The sequence below is a fragment of the Arachis ipaensis genome, chromosome B10, assembly GCF_000816755.2.
Source record: "Arachis ipaensis cultivar K30076 chromosome B10, Araip1.1, whole genome shotgun sequence".
Classification (NCBI taxonomy): domain Eukaryota; kingdom Viridiplantae; phylum Streptophyta; class Magnoliopsida; order Fabales; family Fabaceae; genus Arachis; species Arachis ipaensis.
The window spans coordinates 128,552,207-128,579,808 of NC_029794.2; the positions used below are offsets into that span (position 1 = coordinate 128,552,207).

A 27,602-nucleotide genomic window follows, 5' to 3' on the forward strand; every position below is an offset into this window, starting at 1 on the left:
ATTTAACTATTTATAAACATTTTCTAATAAAATAAAATAATTTAATTATTTTCAAGTAATATAAAATAATTTAATTTCTTACATTATGTTATTCAAAAAGATACATAATATATGGTAGAACATCATTATATGTGCAGAAGACATTTTTAAGGAAAGATAACACAGGACCGTGATGCCAACTTGGTGTCACAACACCCATTCCTTTCTCAATGAAGCTATTAAATTCAGCGCAAACAACTTTATGTCTATGAAATGCAAGAGATGAAATATAAAATAGTTTTTATTAAAAAAATACAAAAATAAAATTAAATAATATAACAAATAATTCAAATGGATTATTGAATAAGAACAAAAATTGGAATGCAAAACTCGAATAAGAGAGGGTGGATCTATAAACTCACTTTGTTGAAAAAACTCTGCCAATCACATCACCACTGAGGAAGTAGATTAGGTAGAAACCCCATACCTAGACAATGATTCACAAAACCAAACCATGATCCATAAATATAAGAAAACATAAGTAGAAATTTCATCTTTCTAATCATTATAAAAACCAAAAAATTGATAAAATAGACAAACCACATACAAAAAAAATTCAACAGCTGACAAAAGGAGAAATGATAATCAAATTAACACTAAATTGCAAACAATGAAATGAAGAAGATGAATCCAATTGATAGACCATATTCAAATTAACAGCAACTTCCAAAGAATGTAAAAAAGAACATGAACCCAGAAACATACGAAGCCAGATAGACAATTTGTAAATTAGCAGATTCACAAACCCTAGACAGTAAAACCTGGATTAACAGTGTAAGAGATACGAAATTTGATCACAAGGATATACACAATGAAGAAAAAGAAAAACGATGAACAGGAAAACAGGTTTGGAAGTAAAGGGACCAGAAGAGTGTACCTGATTGATTGATTGTAGATCTTCAATTTGAGACTCTATGGAAAAATCTCTAACCTGCAATGAATGACAGGGAACCAAAGTCCCAAGAAACAGAGGCTGTAGACAACGTTTGGTAGGGCAGAGGAAAGCAGATCAGGAGATGAAAACAAAGGGGCTAGGGTTCAATTTGATGATTACCTGATCAACTAAATCCGCGAAAAAGGGAGCTTGCGTGAAGGAATCGCGACAAAAGACAGCTGACGACGAAAGCAGAGTGGAGCACATGGACCATTCCTGAGGAGAAGCCATGCTGGAGAAGAACATCCAGCTTGGATGTTTGCAGGCCTGAAACGCGGATAGCTCTCCACATCAGAGATGAAACCACGCGTATGCTAATATATACTAATATATTCTATATTTATAAATCGTATGAATACTCTTCTTTCATACCATCCTTTGATTTTCATTTAATAGAATCTAACGGTTCATAAAAAATGGTGCATCTAGTGCACACAAAATGGTTGAGATGATTTTAGACATACCCCAAAGAAACTGTCCCTCTCTAAAGAAAACATACACCAAAACAAAACTATAAATTACACAGATAAGATTGGAAGGTATAAGAAGAAACTACATTATATCTTATCAAAAACTTCTGTAAATACAACGTTTTCAGTCCTGATAGGATCAACTAATCCATCATCACAAAGTAAAATCTTAAGACCATTTCTATTCCTAACTCGGGAAAGAGCTACATAAAGTTGACCGTGACAAAACATAGGACGATGCAAGAACAAACCGACTGTTGATAATGTCTGACCCTGGCTTTTGTTTATTGTCATCGCAAACGACAGAGAAATCGGGAACTGACGGCATTGGAATTTAAACGGTATAACCGTATCACTGGGAATCATATTCATTCTGGTGATAAAAACTTTATCCCCAACATTGCTACCAGAAACAATATCCGCACTGATCACATTTCTCCCTAGATCTCGCACAACAAGTCGGGTCCCATTACACAAACCCCCAGGTGGATCAATATTCCTCAACAAAATAATAGGCACGCCTATTTTCAACTTCAACGAATGATTAGGTAGACCAGAACACCTAATCTGATTCAAGAATTCAACATTTATCCAATCAACATCAACATCATAATAGACATCACTACCACATATCGAATCAGTACTGAGATAATTTTTCTCCTCACCGGGCAACAAGTCAACTATATAATTGTTTATCTCTTCAACATTGTCGACAGTCGGAGCCAGAATCGCCCTATCCTGAAAAAACTTGGATCACGAAAATTCTGAACCAAATTCAGATAGATTGTATTTACAATATCTTCCACTGGATTTTCCAAGACAGGAATGATTAGATCAGAAGGAATATCAACAAAAATTTTATCACTGACCACTGTTCCACATCGACCTTCACCGATTTGAAGTATCCAATCTGAAAATGACCTTAACTCCTGAGGAGTTGATTGTTCCAATCCCATTGTTAACCTCATATTTTTTGTCAGACGCAAAACTTTGCAATATTTCCAGAGGATAGAAGAATTTATCGAAGCCATGACAATCTCAGCACGAGAACCTTTCGGAATAACTGGCAAGACCTGCCTGAAATCACCACCAAGAACGACCACCTTCCCACCAAAAGGTAAATCTTTATTCCTATCAGAGACCGAAACCATTATATCACGTAACGTCCTATCGAGCGCTTCAAATGCTAATTTGTTAGTCATCGGTGCCTCATCCCAAATAATCAAATCGGCCAATCGGACTACCTCAGCTTTTGCACTATCCTTCTTAATCCGACAAACAGTATCTTTAGTCAGCTCAATAGGAATATTGAACATAGAATACGCCGTCTTACCACCAGGTAACAACAGAGAGGTAATACCACTAGAAGCAACGTTTATAACAATCTTTTTCTCAGATCGCAATCTAGCCGACAAAACCCTGTATAAAAAAGTTTTTCCAGTACCACCAAACCCGTACACAAAAAAGAATCCGTGCCTCTTATTCGAAACGCAATCAATAATTTTATCATAGACCACCCTCTGTTCTTCATTTAACTTTAAGACATTTGCATCATGCTCACGAGTCAAAGAAATAGTATCATACTGCAACTCACGCAACAACATCAAGTTGCTAAATTGAGAGACTAAAGAGTTATTAGGAACCGGCATGCCAGCATAATTTCTCAATTATTTTCCATTACTCTGCAATAGTTTCTCAATTTCCAACAAACAAAATGTTTGCAACTCGTCCTGACTCATCGTTAGATCTACGTTTAACGATAATTAATAAATATTAGCACGATAATATCATTTCTACATTGTCTGTGTCCGTGTGTGCCTGCTTGTCATATAATAAATTCATCATGAACAAAATTCTTACCGGGATATTGCAGCTCATGCCTTCTGCGATAAAGAATATCATCAGACAAATAAGTCCAAGTTTGTTCCCAAACTGACAGAGGCCTTCCCATGGAACCAGATAGCAACAACATCACAAAAAGCCTCCTTAGCTGTGCAGCGGATGCTACCTCGGCGACTTCCTTAATAGCAGAAACATACTCCTTATCATCTATCAAGAATCCCATGGCAGAACATGCCTCCTGAAATGTATCATAAGTAACACCATTCACGGTTCTTATACTTTGAAAACGGGTACAACATCACTGCACGTTCAAAAGCATCCGCATATAAAAAAGTTCACCAGACGAAGGATGAGCAAAACTCAATCTTCCAATTGAGAATCCCCTCTGTCTCGGCTTCCACTCCCTACTGTTCGAACAATAGACAAATTTGCCTGGATATTCAACATATGTTAAAGACCGCCCATCCAGGAACCGCCTGTTGGCTATCATCCAACCCGTAAATATCGTCAGCAAATCTTTGTTGCGCAAATAAACATGAGTAGTGATATCAGCATCATCGAATACAACATGTTGTTGGTTCGGCAAGTGAAAAGTCAACCTCTGTACTGACGGCCATCTATGATGAATATCATAAGCAAAAATTCTCCACATGGATTCAGACGGTGATAAATAACGACAATCGTAATACTGCTTGATCTCATCAACCACCTGAGAAGATTCACTAACATGATATGTTTCTCCAACAGTTGCAGTCACCCGATCCGGATCCTTATTGATATACTTAAAAAGATACTTGATGACGTTTGACTTGTTACAGAACTCAAGATTTATGTGAGCTTGATATTTCATTAGCAGCAGTGGATTATAAGGCACAACAAATCTGTTGTCAATATCAACGTCGTTGATCTTCACTGCCACACCCATATTACGACGTCTATATATCGGATAGCCATCTTCATCAAAGCTCGTTTGGTCAACGAATCTTTTCGGATAAAATTTTGAGCATTTACCATCTTTCATGCAAGGAGAACTCGGTCTAAGTCGACCGCAGGGACCATGGATCATGTACTTGGTGAGGACATTATAAAGAGCTGGAAATTTGAGGGGATTGGGTAGCTCGGCACAGATGAATTCATCAACAATTTCAAAACTTTGTAAGTTGATTTCCCCGTTAAGCCATAGTAACATGTGTGCATATGGTAGACCTCTTTTTTGGAACTCAATAGTATGATACCTAAAAAATACAAAAATATCATTAAGAAGCCAGACAACTACATGTCCGAGGACAACAGACAAAAATTGAAATGCCAAGCGAGAAATAACATACCTGCACTAAGTGGACCAAAAAACACACCTTCCTTGAGATCGCTTAGAAGGCATTTCAACTTAGCATGAAAGACACGGCAAGAGATATCAGGACGATCGGCGATGGAAATTCGCTCTCGCTCTGTGAATCGCTGAAATTCAGGCCAATTTGGATTACACGTAATAGTAAGGAATAAATCTGGATAGCCAAAATGTTTACAGATTGCCATCGCATCCTAACAACGATTAAACATATAACGTCTACCACCAGTGAAAGAAGAAGGCAAGATGACTCGTGTCCCAATTGAAGAAGCTTCGTCATCACCACGACACATAGCCTCTTCTATTCCTTGAAGCACTTCTCCTCTAATTGCACTTTGCTTCATTCTAATCTCATACAACCTCTGGGACTCAATCATGGTGAAACAGTCAACAACAAATTGTTGAAATAATCGCCTACACTTGTGAATAATTCCATCTTCTTGCTCCCTAATCTGCAGACGAAAACATATGAATTCCCTGAGAGAAACCCTTGTTCTCCTTCCAGGGACATATCCCTCCTGTTGACCTCGATAAGGAATATTCAACTGGTAACCATCCTCGCCATATGGAAACAACAACGAATACTGTAAAGGCCAATACAGAGCATGAGTTTTATAGATACGTTGCAACTGACCAGTAGTAGATCGAACAATAATGTCACGACCATGATCCGACGAATCAAAATCTCCAACAATCAGAGCAGCAACTTCGTCACAAGAGGGAGTATTGTAAGTTCTTCGATCAACCTTCCTATGCGAATACAACTTCAAAGAGAAGATCTCGGATGGATGACACTGATAGAATTCTCTGACTCTTCGAAATAACTGTGCTATCACATTATGAGTATCGATCATTTGCAACAACTCAGTTATCAATTCTTTATCTATCTCAGATGTTTGCCTAAAACAAATATACATTAACCACAAAAATATATTTAAAAACTACACAGAATACAATTATCATATGTTTTAATACATCATTATTAGTCAGAAATGATTAATAACGCATTATAACAGGAATAAAACACAATATAACTATGCAATGACAGATATAAACCTATTTTTCAGTGCAAATAACATTAAAACATCAGGGAAATAAAATAAAAAAACTTAACAACAAAACTTCAAACACACATACCGAAAGATTCCCTGCCTATGCATTATCTCATGCTGAGTGTCGTATATATATAATTGAGCAAATTTAGGCTTCTGACCAGGATCCGGGAGCAAACTTCCAATCCGATGATAATTTTGACCAGTTATTATAAACTGCGGTGGACCACTCCCATCATTCACTGAATCCAGAACCTTACCACCAAGAGACGTGAAGGCAAAGATACTATCATGTCCGTTAATCAAATTATATAGCAGATCTGGGGGCTTTCGGAGATAAGGTAACTGAATTTTTCCTTTTGAGCAACAAACAGTAAAAACAGGACGATTAACTGTAGAGTCTCTTTCAACACGTTCTGATAACCAGAAACACGCCCCACAGATTGAACATTCATAGTTAGGATCACCAACATCAAGACAACCTGGTAAAGATAAAGCGGAAAAAAACATGCATAACAATAAATTTTTTTTATCTCAATTATATGGCATGAAATAGATTCAACATAAAATGAATAAACCATTAGCTTACAGATATAATATATAACAAATACTTGACTCATTTAAATTTTGTCAAAAAAATATATCACAAAACATTACTTCTATTTTATACTGCCTGAATAATATCTCATCACAGAAGCACAATAGAATCTTTTAGAACTAAGTAAATAAGATTTCTATTTTACTATTCTTGAATAATTGATGATTTAAGAAAGAGAGCGTACCTTGTATCTCACTTTGCAAGAACAGAGGATGATCAATAAGAGAACCAACTTGACTGAATGAATTTATCGAAGGATCATATATTTCTGATTGGTCTATATCATCCATTTTAATTTAAAATAACACAAATTTATGTAAATATATATTTGACAACCAAACATAAAAAAAAAATAATGATGAAATAAGAAATCAATTAATTATTTAATAATCAGCGTACAAATTGAACATTAAAAATGTAATAAACTACGAAAACCAATTTGAATTAACATTGATTTATTAAATAACTAAATATAAATAAAGCTTAATGCACATTCAAGAACAGTTTGATTTTTTTTAACGTTAGAATAGACTTTGTTTCATTATTTTAATCACTCATACTAATTGTCTAGGTTGCAATTAAATAAGCTAAATCACTATGAGAATCATTTTGTATTTTTTTAGACTTTAATGACTCTATTGGTCCATAGAATCTTGTAAAATTTTTAACCAAGTGCATATATTTTTTTTAACTTTAACTGAGTCATTGCACAAATTTTTTTCTTAATTGGCTGCAAAGGCTTCCTTTTTCTTTTAATTGAATCCATGCACCATATTCTTTGTTGTAAACATCTCATTATACAATTGACCTAATCACTATCAATAGAGGCATAATTGAAAAAACTAAAAAAAAAAAAAATTTCACAGACAGAACTAAAAGAAAAAATATTTATATGGAACTAACAAAAGATTTCAAAAAATTAGAGGAACCGACAGAATAATTAAACTTTTCTTTAATATACAACTATTGATTATGACATCAAATTAAGAAAGTTTCAAGAAATACCCCTCGTCTATTATTTAGCTAGAAAAGTTAATTAATTAACTAATTACGTGAATCCAATCACATAACAAAAAAACTTTTCATATTGTCTAAGACAAGAATAAACACTAATTAAACAATTTATTAACCTCTAGTACTTGTGTATGTTTGAAACAACAATATAAATTAAACCTATATACTGATCTAAATGATTCCATAAAGAATTTTATAACAATGTAAAAAAACAATAATAAATTAACAAACCAATCTATTATTAGATATAAATCCAAAGAACTTAAAATATAATTTAACAAAAATAAAATTGGACAGGAATAAAATACTTAAAGATATTATTATACATGACAAGATAAGATTTGAACTCTGATTAACATTCTGGGACACTTCAACTAAATTTTCTAAAAAATAAAAATAAACAAAAACATTGAAAACATATAAAATAAACAGATAAATTTTTAGAAACACAAAGATTAACTAAAAAAATATAGGTAGAGCAATAAAAATTACACATATAATCATTCAAAGAGAGCAAGCATCGAGGAATCGAGGACCTCAAAAACATTAAAAAACGAAAATAAATTACAAAAGACTCCCATAGACATGAAATCACGGAAAAATGGAACATAAAACACTAAAAATATCACGAAGGTCAATTCAATACTGACCTCTTGCATTTCGATGGTGACTTTGTGTTCGTTTTCTTTTCAAAGAATTTCGCGTATATTCTCTAGCATGAACAGAATTATGAGACATTTTTGTTACTCATACTAAAGAAAACAAGAGGTTGAAACATAAATCGCAAGAACTACCCCTAATTCATTGCCCAAAAGACATCCACATTGTTAAGTTCCTATAAGCAAGAGGTAAAAAAAAGGGGAGGTGGCTGTGAAGAGAACTTGTGAAACACACCAACAAAGAACTTATATAACCATGCACACCTTTGATAACGCAAAACATAAAAAAAAATAAAGTATTATAATCAACACCAATAACTAATTGACATGAAAAGATAAAGTTGTACAACAATAAAGAAATAAAAATAAGAACTGCCGCATTTCATTAAAATACTGATAGTGATATACACAATTACATATGGCCATCTCTCCTATGATAAGGAGGATCCCAACATATGATTACATATCCTAGTATGTAACCTAAAGAGGGTACAACATTGAAAATGTGTCCAATCCCTAGCAAAGTCACTATTACAAAAGAAGGAGTTGAGAATAGACCTAGTTGACAGATGACCCGAGCCAACACAAAAAGAAAACCCCTATATCTGACAATCCTATTTGTTCGACACAATCCAAAAAGGTCAAATCAAAATACCATCCAGCCAGCATGATTACATTTCGATGTATTTGGAATCACAAGCCTTCTTAAACACTTGGAGATATACTATATAAACTACCTACACCTAGACACAGCAGCTCAATTCCACACCTTAAATCAAACTCCATTAACCTTGGCAATCTTGAACCCACGCCCATCTGCATCAGCAGCCGCCTCTTCAAATTGGGGATTTAGATTCCTCTTGCCCTTGGAGGTGACAACATGATTTTTATGAATAAGCTTCTCCATATTGGGAAGGTGCATCAATAACGTGGGACAACACCTCCTATCACAAAGAAATTAACAAAAGCTATGAAAGTCACTCAAGAAATGCAAAATCCATTTAGAAACAACACACATAGGAAGAAGGAAAAAAATATTATATAATAGCACTTGAGTTTCTTTTTCCGGTGAGCTAAGCAATATATCCAGTTCAGCAGAAAGATCATCACTAACAGTATCACTAACAGTATCATTGCTGGGTGTTTTCTCATCTTTTCTATGTTCACCATTAATTAAGGAAGCAAACTCAGTCCCTCCGAAAACAGCAGACTGTTTTCCAGCCAGAAAATCTATAAGAACTGGGGATTTAGATAAAATCCCAGAAGACTCACCAACAACTTTCTCACTTTTGATAAAAGTCTTTGATGACTCCTTCTTAATACCAATATCCCCTTCTCCACAGGGAACAGATATTTGTAAATCAGGCTCCTATTCATATGCCACAAGAGTTTAAAAATACATAAGACCGTAAGAAAAATTCACCACAGCACAATAAAAAAAAGGAACAAAACATGAATTTACACAATGTAAAAATAATTATATGTATATCTAACCTTTTTTGGAGTAGACTCATCATCAGCATCATAATCGGGAAGCTCAAACATGGAAATAATGGTGGGATCATCATATATTCTCCTAACTCAGAAAGTGCCATAAAATGTATCATGTGGCACACCTTTGGTATCAACCTTCAGCAGTAACTTCTTTCCAATGAGCCCTTGGAATATGGGAGGATAAGTATCCCCACATACAAGCTATTTTGAAAATAATACATAAGAAATACAGAGTTTAAATAACACATATCACATCCCATAAAGTGAACAATACACAAAAAAAAATTAAGAACATACACTTGCATCTCTTTGAACCTCGGTAAACAAGTCAGCACATGATTTCTTAAGCAAATAAGATGCCTCATGATCAAAGAGAAGGAAAATACCCTCCCCACTATGATCTTCAACTGTTATTTTAATTTTAAATCTGCGGAGAAAAAAAAGGAACACAATGATTCGGAATAAATAATACCAAGAAACATTATTTTTATAAACAATCCACAAGACAAAATGAAAAGACATTTTGAACAAAATTTCTGACCTTGGAGTCACATTAGTTATGTGCTTCAAACAAAAATCACAGTAATATACACCATTTTGAGGATAGATACCCTTTCCACACACACAAGCAGAATACCACCAACCTCCATCCTCAACAATACCTTGGATTGTACCAAAAATGATAAAAGAACCCTCCTATGCAATCGGCATTTCAACATTTGTTAACAATATAAATGAAAAAACAGATCTGGAAATTGTTCTTTCATTTTCCTTTTCAATTCATTTGTGTATAAAATAAACATAAACACAACTAACTCAAAAGAAGACAACCTCATTGTTATCTTGAAGCTCTTCAATAGTGTATTTTCTAGTTAAACGCATGAAATCATCTCCCAAGGAGACAACTTTACCCTCATTTGCAATAAACAGTGGTTGGGTACCATTGACATCTTGCTCAACCATACTAAAAAAAAAATTATGCAAATACTTGTACTTGTTATTCCAGATTGGTTGTAAATAAAGAATACAATAAAAATCAACAAAATAAAACATCCTAACCTCTGTCTGAATTCAACAACTTCAAGAAGATCAGGATTAAATAACATTTAAGTGGCATACATCACATTTTGAAGGCCTACTTGACCTACACAGCAACACAGAAATAGTATAGCAAAGTTTATTGGAGACAACACCTAGAGTAGCAATGAGATGTACAGAAAACAAACAATTTACCCCTAAAGAACTTGACTTTAGCAAGTTGAATCACCATAACAGGCTGTTCCACATAGCCAAAGGCAAGGAAATGATTTACTTGATTAACATAGTCCCCAAACAATGCACATCGCACTGTAAGACTGAAACTCAAAACATGACAAAGGATCAAACAGAAAACAAGGAAAAAAGATGATTAGAACATAAAGAGAAACCAAGAGAAATGACTCAATCAACATACTCTTTTGAAGTTAATTCAAGCACAATCATTTTCACAATTTTCTCCTCTTTTGCATATTCTTTCTCTTCCCCCACTGAAGTTAAAAGGCCAATGACATCTATTCCAAATAAACACAACCTATTAAATATTGAAAGCATTTGTTAAAAAAACTTGAATAACAGCAAACCAAGAAGATAGACACACTAACTAAAAAATCATAATCTTGAGTCATGTTCAGCAGCTCAGAAAAAGGAAACATGTTGAAACAAGTCTTAGGGATAACATCTTCATCAACAGCTACAACAGTGGTTCTGTTGACTAGATCAAATCAAAATCAGATCCCTAATTTATTTCATGAATCTTTTCTGTAAATAGAATTAATTATAATATCCTTTCCAGTTTTAGTTTAGCTTATTTTTAGGGATTTTATGATTAGAAATCTTTCCTAATTTTAGGCTAGTATATTTTCCATTTTCTAGTTATTTCTATTTCTGTAATTCCTCTATAAAGAGATGATTTCCTGTACATTTGAATATACATAATATTCAGACACTTCAAGTTGGTATCAGAGCAGAATCTCTACACTGTGCCTCTGATTTATAGATATGGCTGACAGTTCCTCAGTCATTAATCATGAACAAAAGGAGAACACCACTCCTACTCCATCATATTTAAAATCTGAGCAGCGGGTACTAGTTAGTGGTGACTCCCATTCAGTTCAAATCACCATATTTCGACTCAATGGGTCAAACTACCTTAGGTGGTCTCAATCAGTTCAGATGTACATTCGTGGAAGAGGGAAAATTGGATATCTCACCGGTGAGCGAAGCCAGCCTAACGTCACTGACACACAATATAATGTGTGGGATACCGAAAATTCCATGGTGATGACATGGCTGGTGAACTCAATGGAGGAGGATATCAGTAGTAACTATATGTACTATACCACTACCAAAGAATTGTGGGATAGTGTCAAGGAGATGTACTCTGATCTTGGGAGTGACAACGTCACCAAATATTTCCACACATTGAAGCGGGTGTGGCAGGACCTTGACCACTTCAATAACTACAAGTGGATTTCAGCCGCTGATGCCAAACACCACCAACAAACAGTGAAAGAAGGGAGGATATTTCAATTTCTTGCAGGCCTCAATGTGGAGTTAGATGAAGTTCGTGACAGAATTATTGGAAGAGCAATCCTACCCTCAATTGGAGAAGTTTTTGCTGAGGTTAGAAGAGAGGAAACTCGTAGAGCTGTGATGATGAGAAAAGGCAAGACTGAACAGACTTTGGAGTCTAATGCACTCTTAGTGGCACCTGCTGCACTTAAAAGTTCATCAAATCAGAAGCATCCCTCCAATCTTTGGTGTGACCACTGCAATAAATCTCGTCACACCCGAGAAACCTGCTGGAAGATTCATGGGAAACCAGCACATTTTAAAGGCAGCAAATCTGGTCCCAAATTACGTGCTACCCCAACTGCTCATGAGGCTGAAAAATCATCCTTGAGTAAGGAACAGGTTGAGCAGCTCATAAGGCTGTTAAATTCCAGTTCTTTATCTAGTACTCCTAGTGGTTCTTTGGCTCAAATAGGTAATTTTAGTATTCCTATGTCCCTTAACTGCACCTCAAACTTGAATGCACCATGGATTGTCGATTCAGGTGCATCTGACCATATGACCAACCTCTCTCCTTTATTTAAAACTTATTCTCCTTCTTTTGAAAATGAGAAAATTAGAGTTGCTGATGGTAGTTTTTCATCCATTGCTGGAAAAGGTACCATTAAGTTGTCCAAAAACATTGACCTAAGAAATGTCCTACATGTACCAAAGCTTTCCTGTAATCTTCTCTCTATTAGTAAAATCTGCAAGGATTCTAATTGTGCTGTGACATTCTTTGACACTCATGGTATTTTTCAGGACCGGACCTTGGGGAAGATGATTGGCAGTGCTAAAATGATGGACGGGCTCTATCATTTTGAGGATATTTCGGAAGATAAAGTAGCTCAAGGATTTAGTGGTATTAGTTCTATGCATATAAAGGACCAAATAATGCTCTGGCACAATAGACTAGGACACCCTAATTTTCCATATCTCAAACATTTGTTTCCAAGTTTGTTTAAGAATATTGATTCTTCCTTACTTAAATGTGAAAGTTGTATTCGTGCAAAGAGTCATAGAGTTCTTTATTACTCTCAACCTTATCATGCATCTAAACCTTTCCAATTGATTCATAGTGATGTATGGGGTCCATCGAAAATAACAACTCAATTTGGAAAGAAATGGTTTGTGACTTTTATCGATGACCACACACGACTATGTTGGATCTATCTCATGCATGAAAAATCTGAGGTTTCTAAAATTTTTCAGTATTTTTCAAAAATGGTAGAAACTCAATTTGACACAAAAATTTCAATATTAAGAAGTGATAATGGTACTGAATTCTTTAACAAAAATCTTGGTGAATTTCTTAAAAAAAAAGGTATTCAACATCAATCTACATGCCCCAATACACCCCAACAAAATGGCATTGCTGAAAGGAAGAATAAACATCTTCTTGAAGTAGCACGTGCCATTATGTTTGAGGGTAATGTTCCAAAGTATTTATGGGGAGATGCTGTCCTAACAGCAGCCTATCTCATAAATCGAATGCCTACGCGTGTGTTAAATTACTGCACACCGTTGGATATTTTCAAAAAGATTTTTTCAGCATGTAGATTGCATTCTGATTTACCTTTAAAAGTATTTAGTTGTACTGTATTTTTGCATACACCTTCCCTTGAAGTAAACTTGATCCAAGGGCAGAAAAATGCATTTTTATTGGCTATTCCCCAAGTCAAAAGGGTTATAAATGTTTCAATCCACACACAAAGAAATGTCATGTAAGCATGGATGTTACTTTTTTGGAACATGAAACATTTTTTCAGAAAAAATTTCTTCAGGGGGAGAGTTTAAGTGAAGGAAATTTTTTGCATGAACCTTTACCCACTCCTATCTTACATATTGAGGATACAACTTTCACTGATCAAACAAATTCTAAAATAATTACCAAAAAAGATGTGAAAATCAATTCTGAAATTTTGCCAGAATTAGTTGGAACACAAACAGAAAAAGAAATACCACAATCAGAAAAGGAGCTTCGATGTTATGTTCGAAAATATCCCAAGAAGAATAGAGACCAGTCCATCATCTCTGCACCAACCCAATCTGAAAACCCAGAAGACGGTCCAACTATAGTACCTAGGGATCTTCCAGGTAAATCTGATATTGCTACTGCTAATAATAATTTGCCAATAGCCCTTAGGAAAGAAACCAGAACCTGCACCAAAAAGGTACTCAAAACCAGCACCAACCATCCTATTTCCAATTATGTCTCTTACCAAAATCTCTCTCAAAAACATCGAGCTTTTACTTCTAAAATTACAAATCTGTTTGAGCCTAGGAATATAGAGGAAGCACTAGATGATCCCAATTAGAAATTAGCAGTGATGGAAGAGTGGCATGCACTCAAGAAGAATGAAACTTGGGAGATTGTAGATCTTCCACAGAATACAAAATTGGTTGGCTACAGGTGGGTTTTCAACATCAAGTGCAATGCTGATGGAAGCATAGAGAGGTATAAGGCTAGGTTAGTAGCTAGGGTATTTACACAAACCTATGGAGTAGATTATCGAGAGACATTTGCCCCAGTTGCTAAACTCAACTCTGTGCGGATTCTCTTATCTCTTGTTGCGAATTACAATTGGCCTTTACATCAATTGGATGTAAAGAATGCTTTCTTGAATGGGGAGCTAGAGGAAGAGGTGTTCATGAAACTTCCACCTGGATTTGAGGCTGAACTAGGGAGGAATAAAATGTGCAAACTAAAGAAATCTCTCTATGGATTGAAACAATCTCCAAGAGCTTGGTTTGAACGACTTGGAATGGTGGTGAAGGGACTTGGTTATACTCAAAGCCAAGCTGACCATAGACTTTTCTATAAACATTCAGCAGTTAATAAAATTGCCATCTTAATTGTATATGTGGATGACATTATTCTAACAGGTGATGATAGCTTGGAGCTAAAAGACTTGAAAGTAAAGCTTGCCAAAGCTTTTGAAATCAAAGAACTTGGCTCATTAAAATACTTCCTTGGAATTAAATTTGCAAGGTCTAAGGAAGGCATTTTTATGAACCAACGAAAATACATCCTAGATCTTTTAAAAGAGACAGGATTACTTGGTTGTAAAGCTGCTGAAACACCTATAGAGCCTAACTTAAAATTGAAGCCAGCTGAACCAGAAAATGTAATGGACAAAGGGAGATATCAGCGCTTAGTGGGGAGGCTAATCTATTTATCTCATACACGCCCGGATATAGCCTTTACTGTGAGCATGGTAAGCCAGTTTATGCATTCACCTGGCCGAGAACACATGGATGCTGTCTTTAGAATCCTAAGGTACTTGAAGGGGTCGCCTGGGAAAGGGTTACTCTACAAAAACTATGGACATCTTCAAGTAGAAACCTATACAGATGCAGATTGGGCTGGAAATGTCATGGATATAAGGTCAACATCTGGGTATTGCACCTTTGTTGGAGGAAACCTAGTTAGTTGGAGGAGTAAAAAGCAGAGTGTTGTGGCACGAAATAGTGCAGAAGCTGAGTTTAGAGCAGTGGCTCATGGAATATGTGAAGCACTATGGGTAGAGAAAATCCTACAAGAACTAAAGGTTCCCATTTCTCCACCAATAAGATTGTATTGTGACAACAAATCTGCAATTTCTATTGCCCATAATCCAGTTCTGCATGATAGAACTAAACATGTTGAAGTTGACAAGCATTTTATAAAGGAAAAGATTGAGAGAGGACAGATTTGTATCCCATATGTTCTGACCACGAAACAATTGGCAGATGTTCTAACTAAAGGATTACCCAAGAAGACCTTTGATAGCATAATAAGTAAGCTGTCAATGAAGGATATCTTCAAGCCAGCTTGAGGGGGAGTATTGACTAGATCAAATCAAAATCAGATCCCTAATTTATTTCATGAATCTTTTCTGTAAATAGAATTAATTATAATATCCTTTCCAGTTTTAGTTTAGCTTATTTTTAGGGATTTTATTATTAGAAATCTTTCCTAATTTTAGGCTAGTATATTTCTCATTTTCTAGTTATTTCTATTTCTGTAATTCCTTTATAAAGAGATGATTTCCTGTACATTTGAATATACATAATATTCAGACACTTCAAGTGGTTCGGTGAAGGAAAACCAATTTGAATTCATGAGAAGTTGCTCTATAACTACCATGATTTGACACAACAGTAAAGTATGCCATTCTATAAACTTGACCTTCAACTATATGATCCCTAAACCTATTAAGGAGTGGTTTCTTAACTGTAGCTTGAATTTTTCCACACTGAAAATCCAACAAAAGAACAAAATCAGATTAGTGAAACACATCATTTAAAATTGAAAACTTAAAAAACAACAAGTAACACCATATTTAAAAGAGAAGCTAATAAGGGCTAACATGCTCATCAAAGAGAATCATCTCCATTGAATTAGGAACATCATGATTCCCAAAAGAGGGTACAACCCAAAGCCTTAGAACCCTAACTTTCAGCCTCCAAGCCTCTCTAGGAGGATGATGAAAGTTGAAAACCGTTGTTTTATTAGGCAACTTAATTATTACTAGCCTATATGGTAGAGTTTTGACATCAAATACATTCACGTTTTATGCTACATACGTAAGGAAATATGTAATACTAAGCAAACACATAGACCATGGTCCCAAATCTAAAGCCGTATTGGTGAAAGGTGATGGCAACATTATTAGTAGCAGTATTATCAAGAACACAGAATATGAACGTCAAACAATGTAATAGCTGGAATTGCAAAAAAAAAAAAAAAAAAAAGAAAGAAACAAAGGAGGTAAATAGAGTTGATGAAATAGATCAAATGTAAACAGAAAAATTCTGATGTTGACAGAGCTTAGGAGGAAATAGAACACAGCAGAATGTTTGTGCATTGAATGTAGATCACCAACCATCCTTTTATAGAAAAAATCAAGGGCTTTAGGCTCACCTTTTTGAATTCAAATTGAATATGGAAAAGGAGGGAAAACAAAACATGAGTTCATATGCATCTCCATTCAATGCCATAGAGACAACTAATGAGAGGGGCAAAACCTGAACCAACACAAAAATAGCAAAAACAAGTGAAACTTTCAAAAAATCAAGAAATAGGGACCAAAAAATGAGATATCACACCATACCTGCTACAGTGCACCTAGATGTCATTACACCATAGGGAAGGCAGTCATGAACTACCCCAAACAATCATTGTACTCATGGCAATGAGAGTTGGTAAATGTCTTAGGTAGGGATACATTGGAAACAACAAATGAATGGGAAAAAAAAGTATACAAAAACATCAATAAAAATCTGTCAATCACATCAACATTCAGGAAATGGGTGAGATTGAAACCTCATACCTTGATAATGATTGCCAAATTTCCAATGAAGAATATATAGCACAACCTTATTATGTGTGCAGAAGACATTTTCATGGGAAGAGCAGCTGCTGAATAGATTTTTCTTTCAATAAAGAGATGTGCTAGTTAGATAAACAATACCATGAAGCCATTTTACGTGCAGAAGGCCATTCTTTTCTCAATGAACCTCTTAAGTTCAGGCCAAAGAGCTATATGTCCATCCAACAGCTGATATATAAAATAATTTTTACACAAAGGACAAAAAAATGTAATGAAATTCAGTTGAACTTAAAAAATAAATAAATGACCAGGCTATACATCAATTTCTGTCAATCACATAACCACCGATAGAATACATTAGCTACAAAACCAATTTTTTGATAATGATTCTCACAACCCACATGCAACCAGCAATTCATTTTAGGTAAACTTAATGGATTTGATGGACATAGCTTAAAAAAAAAAAAGATTCATCAATGGGATTATTGAATCAAAATTGAAATGGGAATACAAGACTTGAACATGAGAGAATGGAATTGGGAGGGAAAAACTTGAATGGGAGTGGCAAAAGCATATTCCTTTATCAAAGAAGCACAAAAATTCATGACAATCAGCTCTACTTCTATGCAACAGGCGAAATCTAGAGCACTCTTTGCATAACCAATAAAGAATTCAAATGCAAGTGAGTTGACTAAGAAAATGTTTCATCAAAATGCAAATAAATCACCAAGAAGCTATCAACCAATTCCTATCAATCACATCACCACTCATCAAATAGACTATCTAGAAGAGAATTTTCTAGTAACACAAACAGTGGAGTGATGCCATCTGATTGTGAGAAAGCCACTTCATTCCTATCAATCACATCACCACTGACTAAATAGATAGAAACCCCATACCTTGATAGGGATGCCCACATTTTCAATGAAGAATGTATGGCAGAACATCATTATCGGTGCAGAAGAGATCTTCAACGGAAGATATATGTTTTTGGAGGAGGGAATTCCTAATTAGACAAAAAGTACTTTTATATAAAGAATAAAAAAATGGAATGAAATTGACCTAAAATCAAAACATATAAATAAACAACCAGCAAGCTATACATCAATTTCTGTCAATCACATCACTACCAATAGAACAGATTAGGTACAAAACCCATTCCCTCATCATGATTCACATAACTCACATGCAACCACCAATTCACTTGATCTAAACTTTATGGATTTGTTGAATATACAGAAAATAAAAAAATAAAAATAGATTCATAAAATTTTAATATTGCATTCAATGGGTCTACTCTCAATATAATTATGAGAGTGCTTCATAAAATTTGAAATCAAACATAAATGAATTTGTTGAATATATACAAAGTAAAAAATTAAAAATAGATTCATCAGTTGATATATAGAATTTAATGACTCTACTTTGGATATAATTAAATGAAGCACACAAATGCATCACAATTAGCTCTACTTGTATGAAAGAGGCTCACCTTTTTGAATTCAAATTGAATATGAAAATGGAGGAAAAACAAAATATGAGTCCAAATCCATCTCCATTCAATGCCATAGAGACAACTAATGAGAGGGGCAAAACCTGAACCAACACAAAAACAGCAAAAACAAGTAAAACTTTCAAGAAATCAAGAAATAGGAACCAAAAAATGAGATATCAAACTATACCTGCTTCAGTGCACCTACATGTCATTACACCATAGGGAAGGTAGTCATCAACTACCTCAAACAATCATTGTACTCATGGCAATGAGAGTTGGTAAATGTCTTAAGTAGGCATACATTGGAAACAGCAAATGAATGAGGAAAAAAAAGTATACAGAAACATTAATAAAAATTTGTCAATCACATAACCACCGATAGAATACATTAGCTACAAAACCAATTCTTTGATAATGATTCTCACAACCCACATGCAACCAGCAATTCATTTTAGGTAAACTTAATGGATTTGATGGACATAGCATAAAAAAAAAGGGGAAAGATCCATCAATGGGATCATTGAATCAGAATTGAAATGGGAATGCAAGACTTAAACAAGAGAGAATGGAATTGGAAGTGGCAAAAGCATATTCCTTTATCAAAGAAGCACAAAAATTTATGACAATCAGCTCTACTTCTATGCAACAGGCGAAATATACAGCACTCTTTGCATAACCAATAAAGAATTCAAATGCAAGTGAGTTGATTAACAAAAGCTTTCATCAAAATGCAAATAAATCACCAAGAAGCTATCAATCAATTCCTATCAATCACATCACCACTCATCAAATAGACTACCTAGAAGAGAATTCCCTAGTAACATCAAATTGGGAATCCAAAAGTTGAATAGGAGAAGCTGGGTCTATAAATTTTGATTCTGAATGCAGAATAAAATTAAAAATTGCTAGATTCAGCCCAAACAATCCAAAGAGATTACTGAATCAAAATGGAAATCGGAATGCAAAAGTTGAATAGGAGAGAATGAAATTGGAAATCCAAAAGTTGAATAGGAGAAGCTGGGTCTATACTCTGTATTTCCTGAAAGAACCCTGTCAATCACATCATCATGGAGAAAGTAGATTAAGTAAAAACCCCATACCTAGACAATCGTTCACAAAAACAAACCCATCATTCATAAATATAAGAAAAGGTAATTAAGAAGACAATCTTTATAATGATTATAAAATCCCAAAAATTGATGAAATAGACAAACCACATGCAACAAACAATTTAAGAGATAGCAAAAGAAGAAATGACAATCACATCAAATTCTAAATAACGAAATCAAGAAGATGAAACAGATTCATAGACCATACTCAAAATTAACAGCAACTTGAAAAGAATCTAACGAAGAACATGAACCCACAAACAAATCAAATCACATAGACAATTTTCAAATTACAAATGTCACAAACCATACACAATAAGACCAGGGATAACCATGGAACAGATACCAAAAACGATCACAATATGCAAAAATTAGGAATTTCACAAACCCTAAACAATAAAATCTCCCCTAACCATGAAACAGATACCAAACATTATCACAATTGAACAATTAGAAATTTCACAAACCCTAGACAATAGAATCTCGCTTAACCATGGAACAGATACAAAAAATGATCGCAATTTGCACAATTAGGAATTTTACAAACCCTAGACAATTAAATCTGGGTTAACCCTGGAACAATAACCAAGATTGATCACAAGGATGTACACAATGAAGGAAAAGAAAAACGATGAAGAGTAAAATAGGTTTGGATGCACCTGATTGATTGATCGGAGATCCTGGATTTGAGTCTCCATTGAAAAAACGCTAACCTGGATGAACGGCGACGAAGCAAACTCCCAAGAAAGACTCGTGCACAGAGTTTGGTAGGGCCGAGGACGAGAAAGTAAGGAGAAGAAAGCAAAGCTCCTAGGGTTCCAACTAATCATTACCTGTTCAAACAAAAACATGAAGAATACAGGTTGCGTGAACGATTCAATGAAAGGGAAGTTAGGTTGCGTAAGCGAGGAGATGAAAGGGATGGGTGACGGCAGAGTGACAGAGGAGCACATGCAGACATTAAGATGAGAAGCCACGCTGGAGGAGAAGCCACCGTGGAGGAGAGGCTCCACCTGGGACTGGAACCGGCGTGAAACGCGGAGTGGTCTCCAGCTCGGAGATGAAACCACGGCTATCTATTGTTTGATAGATATCAAATGTATTTTTTGTCCTAAATGTGTATTCTAACTAAAACGAACAGAAAAAGAAGCCATAATAAGGTTGATAAAGTAAAGGAGAAATAACAATTACAAGATTTTTAATATTACATTGTTGATCTTGTTACATACTTCTATTCTTAGAGCAACATGTAACAAGTTCCCTCTCTTGATTAAATTAAAGTAACAAGAAAAGCAGTATTAATGTGCGTAGCCAAAGTCAATTTCAGCTCGTTTTAACACTGCATTTACACTGTTGTAGAATTCAGGTTCCTTTTCCTTTATATCATCCAATGTTCTAGATTCATGCTCATCAACCTGAATTAACAAAGAATTATATTATCTTACAATGGAAACTTTACTAAAATAAACTAAAATTTTATAGTAGTGGAGCATAACAAGGACAAACGAATTATATTCATTCCAATACCAATGAATCTGAGAGTAAGGGAATTATTCTCATTCAATTACCATATCAAAGTTACATGTTGCTGATTTTTATTAGTTGTTAAGGTATTGAGTTGTCTTGATTAAAAGGAGAGTTAGGAAAACTTATGATTTCACAGGTTACTGTCATCAATGATTTTACAGGCAAAAACAAAAGTAGAAAATATGCTGACTGAAAAATAAAACATTTAAAAAAAAAATTAAAGAATTATCTGGTTATGGATGTTTCTTTTTATGCCTTTTGTTAGTCTTGTGTCATTAGTTATCGATATACATAAAATAAATAGAATTCTTGAGACAAAAAGCTTTTGTCTAATATAATGGAGAAGCTAGCTTACCTCTTTGAATTTCAAAAGAATTAAATTTGATATAGAAGCCGGCTTTTCGCAATCCCACCTAAACAAAAGAAATGCATAGAAGAACCAAGTGAGAAATTTTTCAATGAGAGAAAGAAAGATTATGTTGACATATTCTAATCAATGTCATTTAATTCATTAGAGAAAGAAAAAAAAGCAACATCAGATGAAAACACATTTCAGTAAAACTCTCTTTAGTCCTAAGTGCCAGTTTTGTGAACCTCTCTAGTTTTGTGAAACTTCTACTACTGAATTAAGCACAGGGCAACAAAAGCCAGTTTCAAATTATTATTAACAAATAAATAAAATTTGAAGAACTTGAGGAGGGGCGCACCAATATACATTGGAACAATCAAATGTTAAATTTAAATGGTCGAATGTAACCAAGAAATAGCTTGATAATGAGAACTAAGTAAATGATAATGGAGACAAAAAAGCTAACTGTATACCTTACAAGCATTAATTCATTAACTGATCGCCACATTCCTCGTCCAACTTCTTTCACAAGCTGGTCTCTAGCACTTCTTCCATGCCATAATTCTTTTACAATATACATCACTTCTTCAATATCTACCTGTAGAAGAGAAATAAACACAATAAGTAGAAGAAAATATGCATTTTCAATATTTCATATATATGTCAAAATATCACAGAAAACTTCTTCATAAAATTTTTCTTACAGGCATGCCTTTGTATGGTCCTTTAAATTATGATGTGGGAAACGACAGAAAATAGAGAAGATAAAGGAAGAATTGGGATATTGGTGAATAAAGCAAGGCCACAGCCCAAAATTCTCCCAAGACTAACATCAGTGCGAAATCAAGCATTGAAAAAGGAGAAAACAGCGTAGGAAATGTAGAAAATGAAAGAAACAAGTTTCTGAGCATTAGAGTCTCAGGCTCTTGAAAAGTCAAGATATCACAGTTTATGGATAAGGAAGTTGAAATGAAACAAAAGGTTAAAGGGGTAGAGTTTTACCTGCACTTGCTGTGATGTTCCATATACTAACTCCTCATGCTCAATAAGGCGTTGATGGAGAGTATGGTAATGATCGGTATCAAAATTGACTATCGGTTCTGTTTGAACTTGAAATCCTGCTAATTCCGTCACAACATAGGATGCCATAACTTGTCCAAATATTGCAGGGATTGTGCCTAACACCGGTATGATACGGACCCTGAAGCCTGGTACTATCTGACAAGAGGACCAACAAATTAGAATGGATATGGCCAATGCCACTAAATATTGTGACAATCAATGAGAAGTACCTACAAAACAATGAACCTTTATGAATATGATAACTAAAAGGTAAAATATTCTATATGTTAAAAATACATAGTTTATTGCAAAGTCACATCAGGCATCTTACTACAGCAAGCATACAAAGAAGCCACCGAGATGAGCTGATGTTGATCTAAATATGATAACCATGAAAGAATGTTTATTAACCATGCTATTAAAGAATCACAAGTTGGACAGTGGCAGAATCTACTAGTGACTAAAACTGATTAAATAAATAACCTCACCTGGTAGTCTGAAGGATTTTCCTCTTCACCATTTGGACCCTTAAATGGAAGCAACTTAGCTTTGGGTTTTTCTAAAGAAAATACAACAGGGATGCCACCTTCAATGCCATGATCTTTCCTCAAACGGTGTCTCACCTATATAAAATTTCCATGAGTGAGTTGTATAACTTGTGCTAATAATAATAATAATAATAATAATTAATTACAGTATACCTGTTTTTTTACCCCAAAAGAAAAACAAAAAGGAATTACAAACAAAGAAAATCAAGACTAACAGACAAATGAAATCTGTTTTGGACAATTGACATCTAGCTGGAATTGATGGACATAAAAATCATATTTGTCAATCTTTAAGCACACAAGTGCACCTTTTCATAAGCAATGTACATATATTTTTCATAATCGTAAGTAGTAACTAGCATATGAAATGGAAGGGCAATAATTAGTTTACTTTTATGATAATTGGGATTTTAGGGTGTAATCTACTAGACAGAGTGAAAAATAATGTTCAATTGTAACAAAAATTAACATATATAAGTCTATATTCTGAATTTCTAGGAAAAACATTGAAAAGAAACATAAATGGGAACATTACAGATCGAGACAATGGATCATTAGTTGACTCTCTTAAATCAGCAATGCGTATTCTAGTTGGATCGGCTCTAGCACCAGCCCCAGTGGCAGATAACACCTTCAGGCCCCTCCGTACACAAGCAGCAAGAAGTGCCACCTATTACACTTGAACAAATTAGGCAACTGAAAGGTAAAATTCAAAACCAAGATATCTTAAAAGGAAAGATTTCCAATGATAACAGCTTAGGCAAAATACATAATTTTTTGTATCAACAAAAATACAGATATAAATGACTGAGCAAGTGAAATTAATAAATACATCTCAAATTTTATTAACTTTTGCAGCTTAGAATCTAAAAGAGTTGCAACATAAGTAACAGGAAACTGATGACTAAGAACGTCGAGCAGTATAGCAAACCAGGCCTCGTATCTAGGGTCTGTGCGGTATGTACATACATGGGAAAGAAATAATAAGAGGCAGTATGAACCTACATCAATAAAATTTAACAGGGAGTAATCTTTAGGAGATACCTTAGTATCAATGTTATCAATACAATCCAAGACAAAGTCAGGGTGGCCTGACAAAATTTCTTCTTCGGTAGATGAATCATATAGCAGTACTTTTGCATCTACTTGGCACTCAGGAAAGATAGATGAGAAATGCTCCTTAAGGCACTGCGCTTTTGGGATGCCAACATCTGCTCTTGTTGCAACAGCGTGTCGATTTAATGATGAAAGAGAAACCTTCTCATTAATAAATAAATAAGTATAAATATTGTATGGAAAATCTATGAAGTTCTAAAACCAGGCAAACTTTTAACATTGATTGCATAACCACTTTATCTTCTTATTACTTTGTTTTAAACCAAACCCTGCTTATTAATATTGCAACGATAATAGCATTCACAATGTAACACATTTGGAATCTTGCTGCTAGTTACAGATGTCAAAATCTTCAATGATTCATATTTAGGAGTTCCATTTTTAAATTGTGATAACCATTGGGAATTTGGGAGAATTTTGGACAAGAATAGGTAGGTTAAGACGTGATAGTACAGTACGGCAGTACCAATCAGACCAAGAAAGAAGGAATCACAAAAAGAAGTAGAGAACACAACTCAGACTTAACAATCAAACATGGGCAAGCGGAGAATCAATCACAGAAAATACCTGATCAAAGTCCACAAGAAGAAGCTTGCCGACCCCTGATCTCAAGAGCATAGATGCAGCATGACTGCCAACCCCTCCAAGACCAATGACCACAACATATGATGCACTCACTTTCTGCTGAGACTCAAAGCCAAAAAACTGAATGTTCCTAATAACAGAACGAAATTCCACCCCAGATAAAAACTGATTAGTTGAAATTGAAGAAAATGAATTCCCCTTATACATCCAATTAATAAAAGGTTTATATGAAAAATAAATCATACAAAAATGGTTTTAGACATAGTGGGTAATGTGCTGGTGGTAGTTCTCGCAAGAAAACTTTGCAAAAGCTCCAACAACCAATTACATTAACCAATTATATATGCATTAACCAATGATCCCTAAAGTTAAAAGTTTATTTTTGCCTTGTCTTCTTGTTCCCTAAACATGCCACAAATATATGCATTAACCAATGATCCCTAAGCTAAAAGTTCATTCTTCTAAATTGTATTAAGGTGATAACATTTCATTGACTATACAATCTAGTGATGCACCATTTAAATTGTAGACATTCATAATATACAGGGAGGATATTTCATGCCCCATTCATTCTAGAATTAACAGCCAAGCGCCCAAGACATTCACACTATCATAATTAGCTGTAAGAAAGGATGAAGACCAAGTATATTGATGGACAAGTGCTAATGTGTCTCAAACTAAATAGTCTTAAAAAAAGTGCATCATGCATGTCTTACCAATTAATTATTCAGCAAAGAAAGAAAAAAAGCAATTGCCAATAACATGAAATACCTAGTTAGATGTTCAGAAACAATCTCATCCTTCAGAAGATCTTCATTAACTGCCTTATCATTCTTCTTTCCAGCAATAGTGCAAGTCTCAAGACCTGCATGAGGCACAAAGTCCAGATGGATAGCATGTTAAAATTATGATAATTAAACTAGGATTTAGGCAGAAACTTGTCAGGTATCAAAAGTTGTTTATCAGTGATAACATATTTACGGTTAATATATCTATTTTGATCGCACTGCAAAAGGTAACGGTAGAATGTGATTGCATCTTGTATAACAAGTAGTTAAAACCCTGTCCGTTCAATCCTCCAATCACCTCAAGAACTAACTCTTAATAGGAATAGCCGAATATAGCACACTATATTTAAGAAGTGATCTTATGCAATGATGTTATGCATGCAGGTTATTGTTCTTTCTTCGTTTGGTAACCATGTAGTGGCAGCATAAACATCACACTATACAGGTAAGGGAACACATTAGAAGGGTTCAATATATCACATATTCCAGTATTCCAATTCACCCCATAACACTACATCCCAGCTTGCTCTTCAGCATTGAAAAGTGGTGACTATGTATGACTTCAACTTGCTTTACTTGCCGATATCAGGGAGCATATGATTGTAACTAAATAACTTCTTCTTTTGTAGCTTTTGTAAACAACATTACATGCATTCACTTCACATGTTTAGTTCAAAGCCACTTACCATTTAACTCGGTAGCATTCTTATTATACTGCCGCACCACTTTTCTGAAAACATAAAAAATATACATTCAGATTTCAGCAGCGTTCAAATAATGTTCAAGCCGCCCAAAAAAAAACACATGAATAAAAAATTAGTGACTCTCAACAGTATTACTTGATCAAACTAAAAACAGAAGCTAATCTAACGCAAACCTTTAAGAGTGAATCAACCACTTCACTTGGTTGGGTTATTAAGACAAACAGGTTATATGCAAGAGATAATTGAGTCAATAAAGGTGCAAACATTTTATCATTGAAGAAGAAGAAAGAAAGAAAGAAAGAAAGAAAGAAAGAACTCACTTATGGTTTTGAAGGAGCCTAAGAAAGAAGATGGTAGATACAGAGCCAAAAAGAGCACCGGTTCCAACCAATGCTAAGTATTTACCTTTCTCCATTTTTCTCTTTCTTTCTCAAACGCAGACACGATTATGAAACACGAAAAACTTAAAAAAGCACCAATTTTTTAGGAACAAATTCTTTTGCAGGGGAACACCGTGCGCCGTCGTGCTAATCGGAGGTTTTCTGGTTGTGTTGGTTTTGAAGACCGAATTAGACAGTTCGTAATTAGTTGTATCTTTGGGGGGTAAAAGCGGGTTTTTGATATTTGGTTTTGAAGACCGAATTAGACAGTTCGTAATTAGTTCGTAATTAGAATTTTTTTGTTTTATTTTTCATAGTATTTTTTGACTGGACAAGTTAAAAATTAATACATAGTAAATTTAAGTTCAGTTTATAAATTTATTGTCAGTTAATGAATTGCTGTATAAATAGATAGAATTTAAATTTTTTGACACTTAATTAAAGAAATTTGTGAGCTGATTACTAATTGAAAACAAAAGTATTCTAAAGGTAGGTAAAATAAATAAAACCCAAACAAAAAATCTCTATTATAACAAAAATGAAATATTTGGCAAAAAAAAATGAAATTGAAAATGAGTTATCCAA

General features: G+C 34.5%; 3 protein-coding genes and 1 long non-coding RNA gene across 6 annotated transcripts; all 4 read right to left on the bottom strand.

Annotated features, from left to right (window-relative positions):
• On the bottom strand, nt 1,531-3,092 carry LOC107621392 (ATP-dependent DNA helicase PIF1-like). The gene is made up of 2 exons (XM_016323415.1): nt 2,238-3,092; nt 1,531-2,181 (listed from the first exon to the last, which is right to left on the bottom strand). The coding sequence occupies exons 1-2, from the start codon at nt 3,090-3,092 to the stop codon at nt 1,531-1,533; spliced, it is 1,506 nt and encodes a 501-aa protein (XP_016178901.1).
• On the bottom strand, nt 9,466-10,559 carry LOC110268136. Of its 2 annotated transcripts, none has more exons than XM_021114028.1 (4): nt 10,282-10,559; nt 9,992-10,146; nt 9,748-9,877; nt 9,466-9,651 (listed from the first exon to the last, which is right to left on the bottom strand). In XM_021114028.1, exons 1-4 carry the CDS (start codon nt 10,501-10,503, stop codon nt 9,538-9,540), a joined length of 621 nt encoding a protein of 206 aa, XP_020969687.1. In that variant the 5' UTR covers nt 10,504-10,559; the 3' UTR covers nt 9,466-9,537. The 2 variants fall into 2 exon arrangements, with proteins under 2 accessions (XP_020969687.1, XP_020969688.1); XM_021114029.1 differs by having other exon boundaries at nt 9,466-9,656.
• Nucleotides 16,510-20,773, bottom strand: LOC110267411. Its single transcript, XR_002355015.1, has 2 exons — nt 18,847-20,773; nt 16,510-18,360 (listed from the first exon to the last, which is right to left on the bottom strand). It is a non-coding gene; the product is annotated as an uncharacterized LOC110267411 (long non-coding RNA).
• Nucleotides 21,105-27,213, bottom strand: LOC107623763 (tRNA threonylcarbamoyladenosine dehydratase). 2 transcript variants are annotated; one of them, XM_016326127.2, is made up of 11 exons: nt 26,958-27,212; nt 26,620-26,663; nt 25,917-26,010; nt 25,128-25,275; nt 24,489-24,701; nt 23,980-24,114; nt 23,385-23,519; nt 22,837-23,052; nt 22,308-22,432; nt 21,841-21,898; nt 21,105-21,373 (listed from the first exon to the last, which is right to left on the bottom strand). In XM_016326127.2, exons 1-11 carry the CDS (start codon nt 27,050-27,052, stop codon nt 21,257-21,259), a joined length of 1,380 nt encoding a protein of 459 aa, XP_016181613.1. In that variant the 5' UTR covers nt 27,053-27,212; the 3' UTR covers nt 21,105-21,256. The 2 variants fall into 2 exon arrangements, with proteins under 2 accessions (XP_016181613.1, XP_016181614.1); XM_016326128.2 differs by having other exon boundaries at nt 21,228-21,373; nt 22,313-22,432; nt 26,958-27,213.

Bases quoted from the DNA above. Each gene is read 5' to 3' on its own strand.
- LOC110268136 (XM_021114028.1), bottom strand. From the start codon at position 10,503: ATGTTTTATTTTGTTGATTTTTATTGTATTCTTTATTTACAACCAATC. The intron at 10,147-10,281 runs GTTGTCTTCTTT...CCGATTGCATAG, and splicing joins AGCTTCAAGATAACAATGAG to GAGGGTTCTTTTATCATTTT. The intron at 9,652-9,747 runs GTATGTTCTTAA...TTTTCAAAATAG, and splicing joins AGGTTCAAAGAGATGCAAGT to CTTGTATGTGGGGATACTTA.
- LOC107621392 (XM_016323415.1), bottom strand. From the start codon at position 3,092: ATGCCGGTTCCTAATAACTCTTTAGTCTCTCAATTTAGCAACTTGATG. The intron at 2,182-2,237 runs GTAAATACAATC...AAGTTTTTTCAG, and splicing joins AAAATCCAGTGGAAGATATT to GATAGGGCGATTCTGGCTCC.
- LOC107623763 (XM_016326127.2), bottom strand. From the start codon at position 27,052: ATGGAGAAAGGTAAATACTTAGCATTGGTTGGAACCGGTGCTCTTTTT. The intron at 24,702-25,127 runs GTATTTTCTGTG...ATTAATGAGAAG, and splicing joins TTCTTGTGGACTTTGATCAG to GTTTCTCTTTCATCATTAAA. The intron at 21,899-22,307 runs GTATACAGTTAG...TCTTTTGTTTAG, and splicing joins AATGAATTAATGCTTGTAAG to GTGGGATTGCGAAAAGCCGG.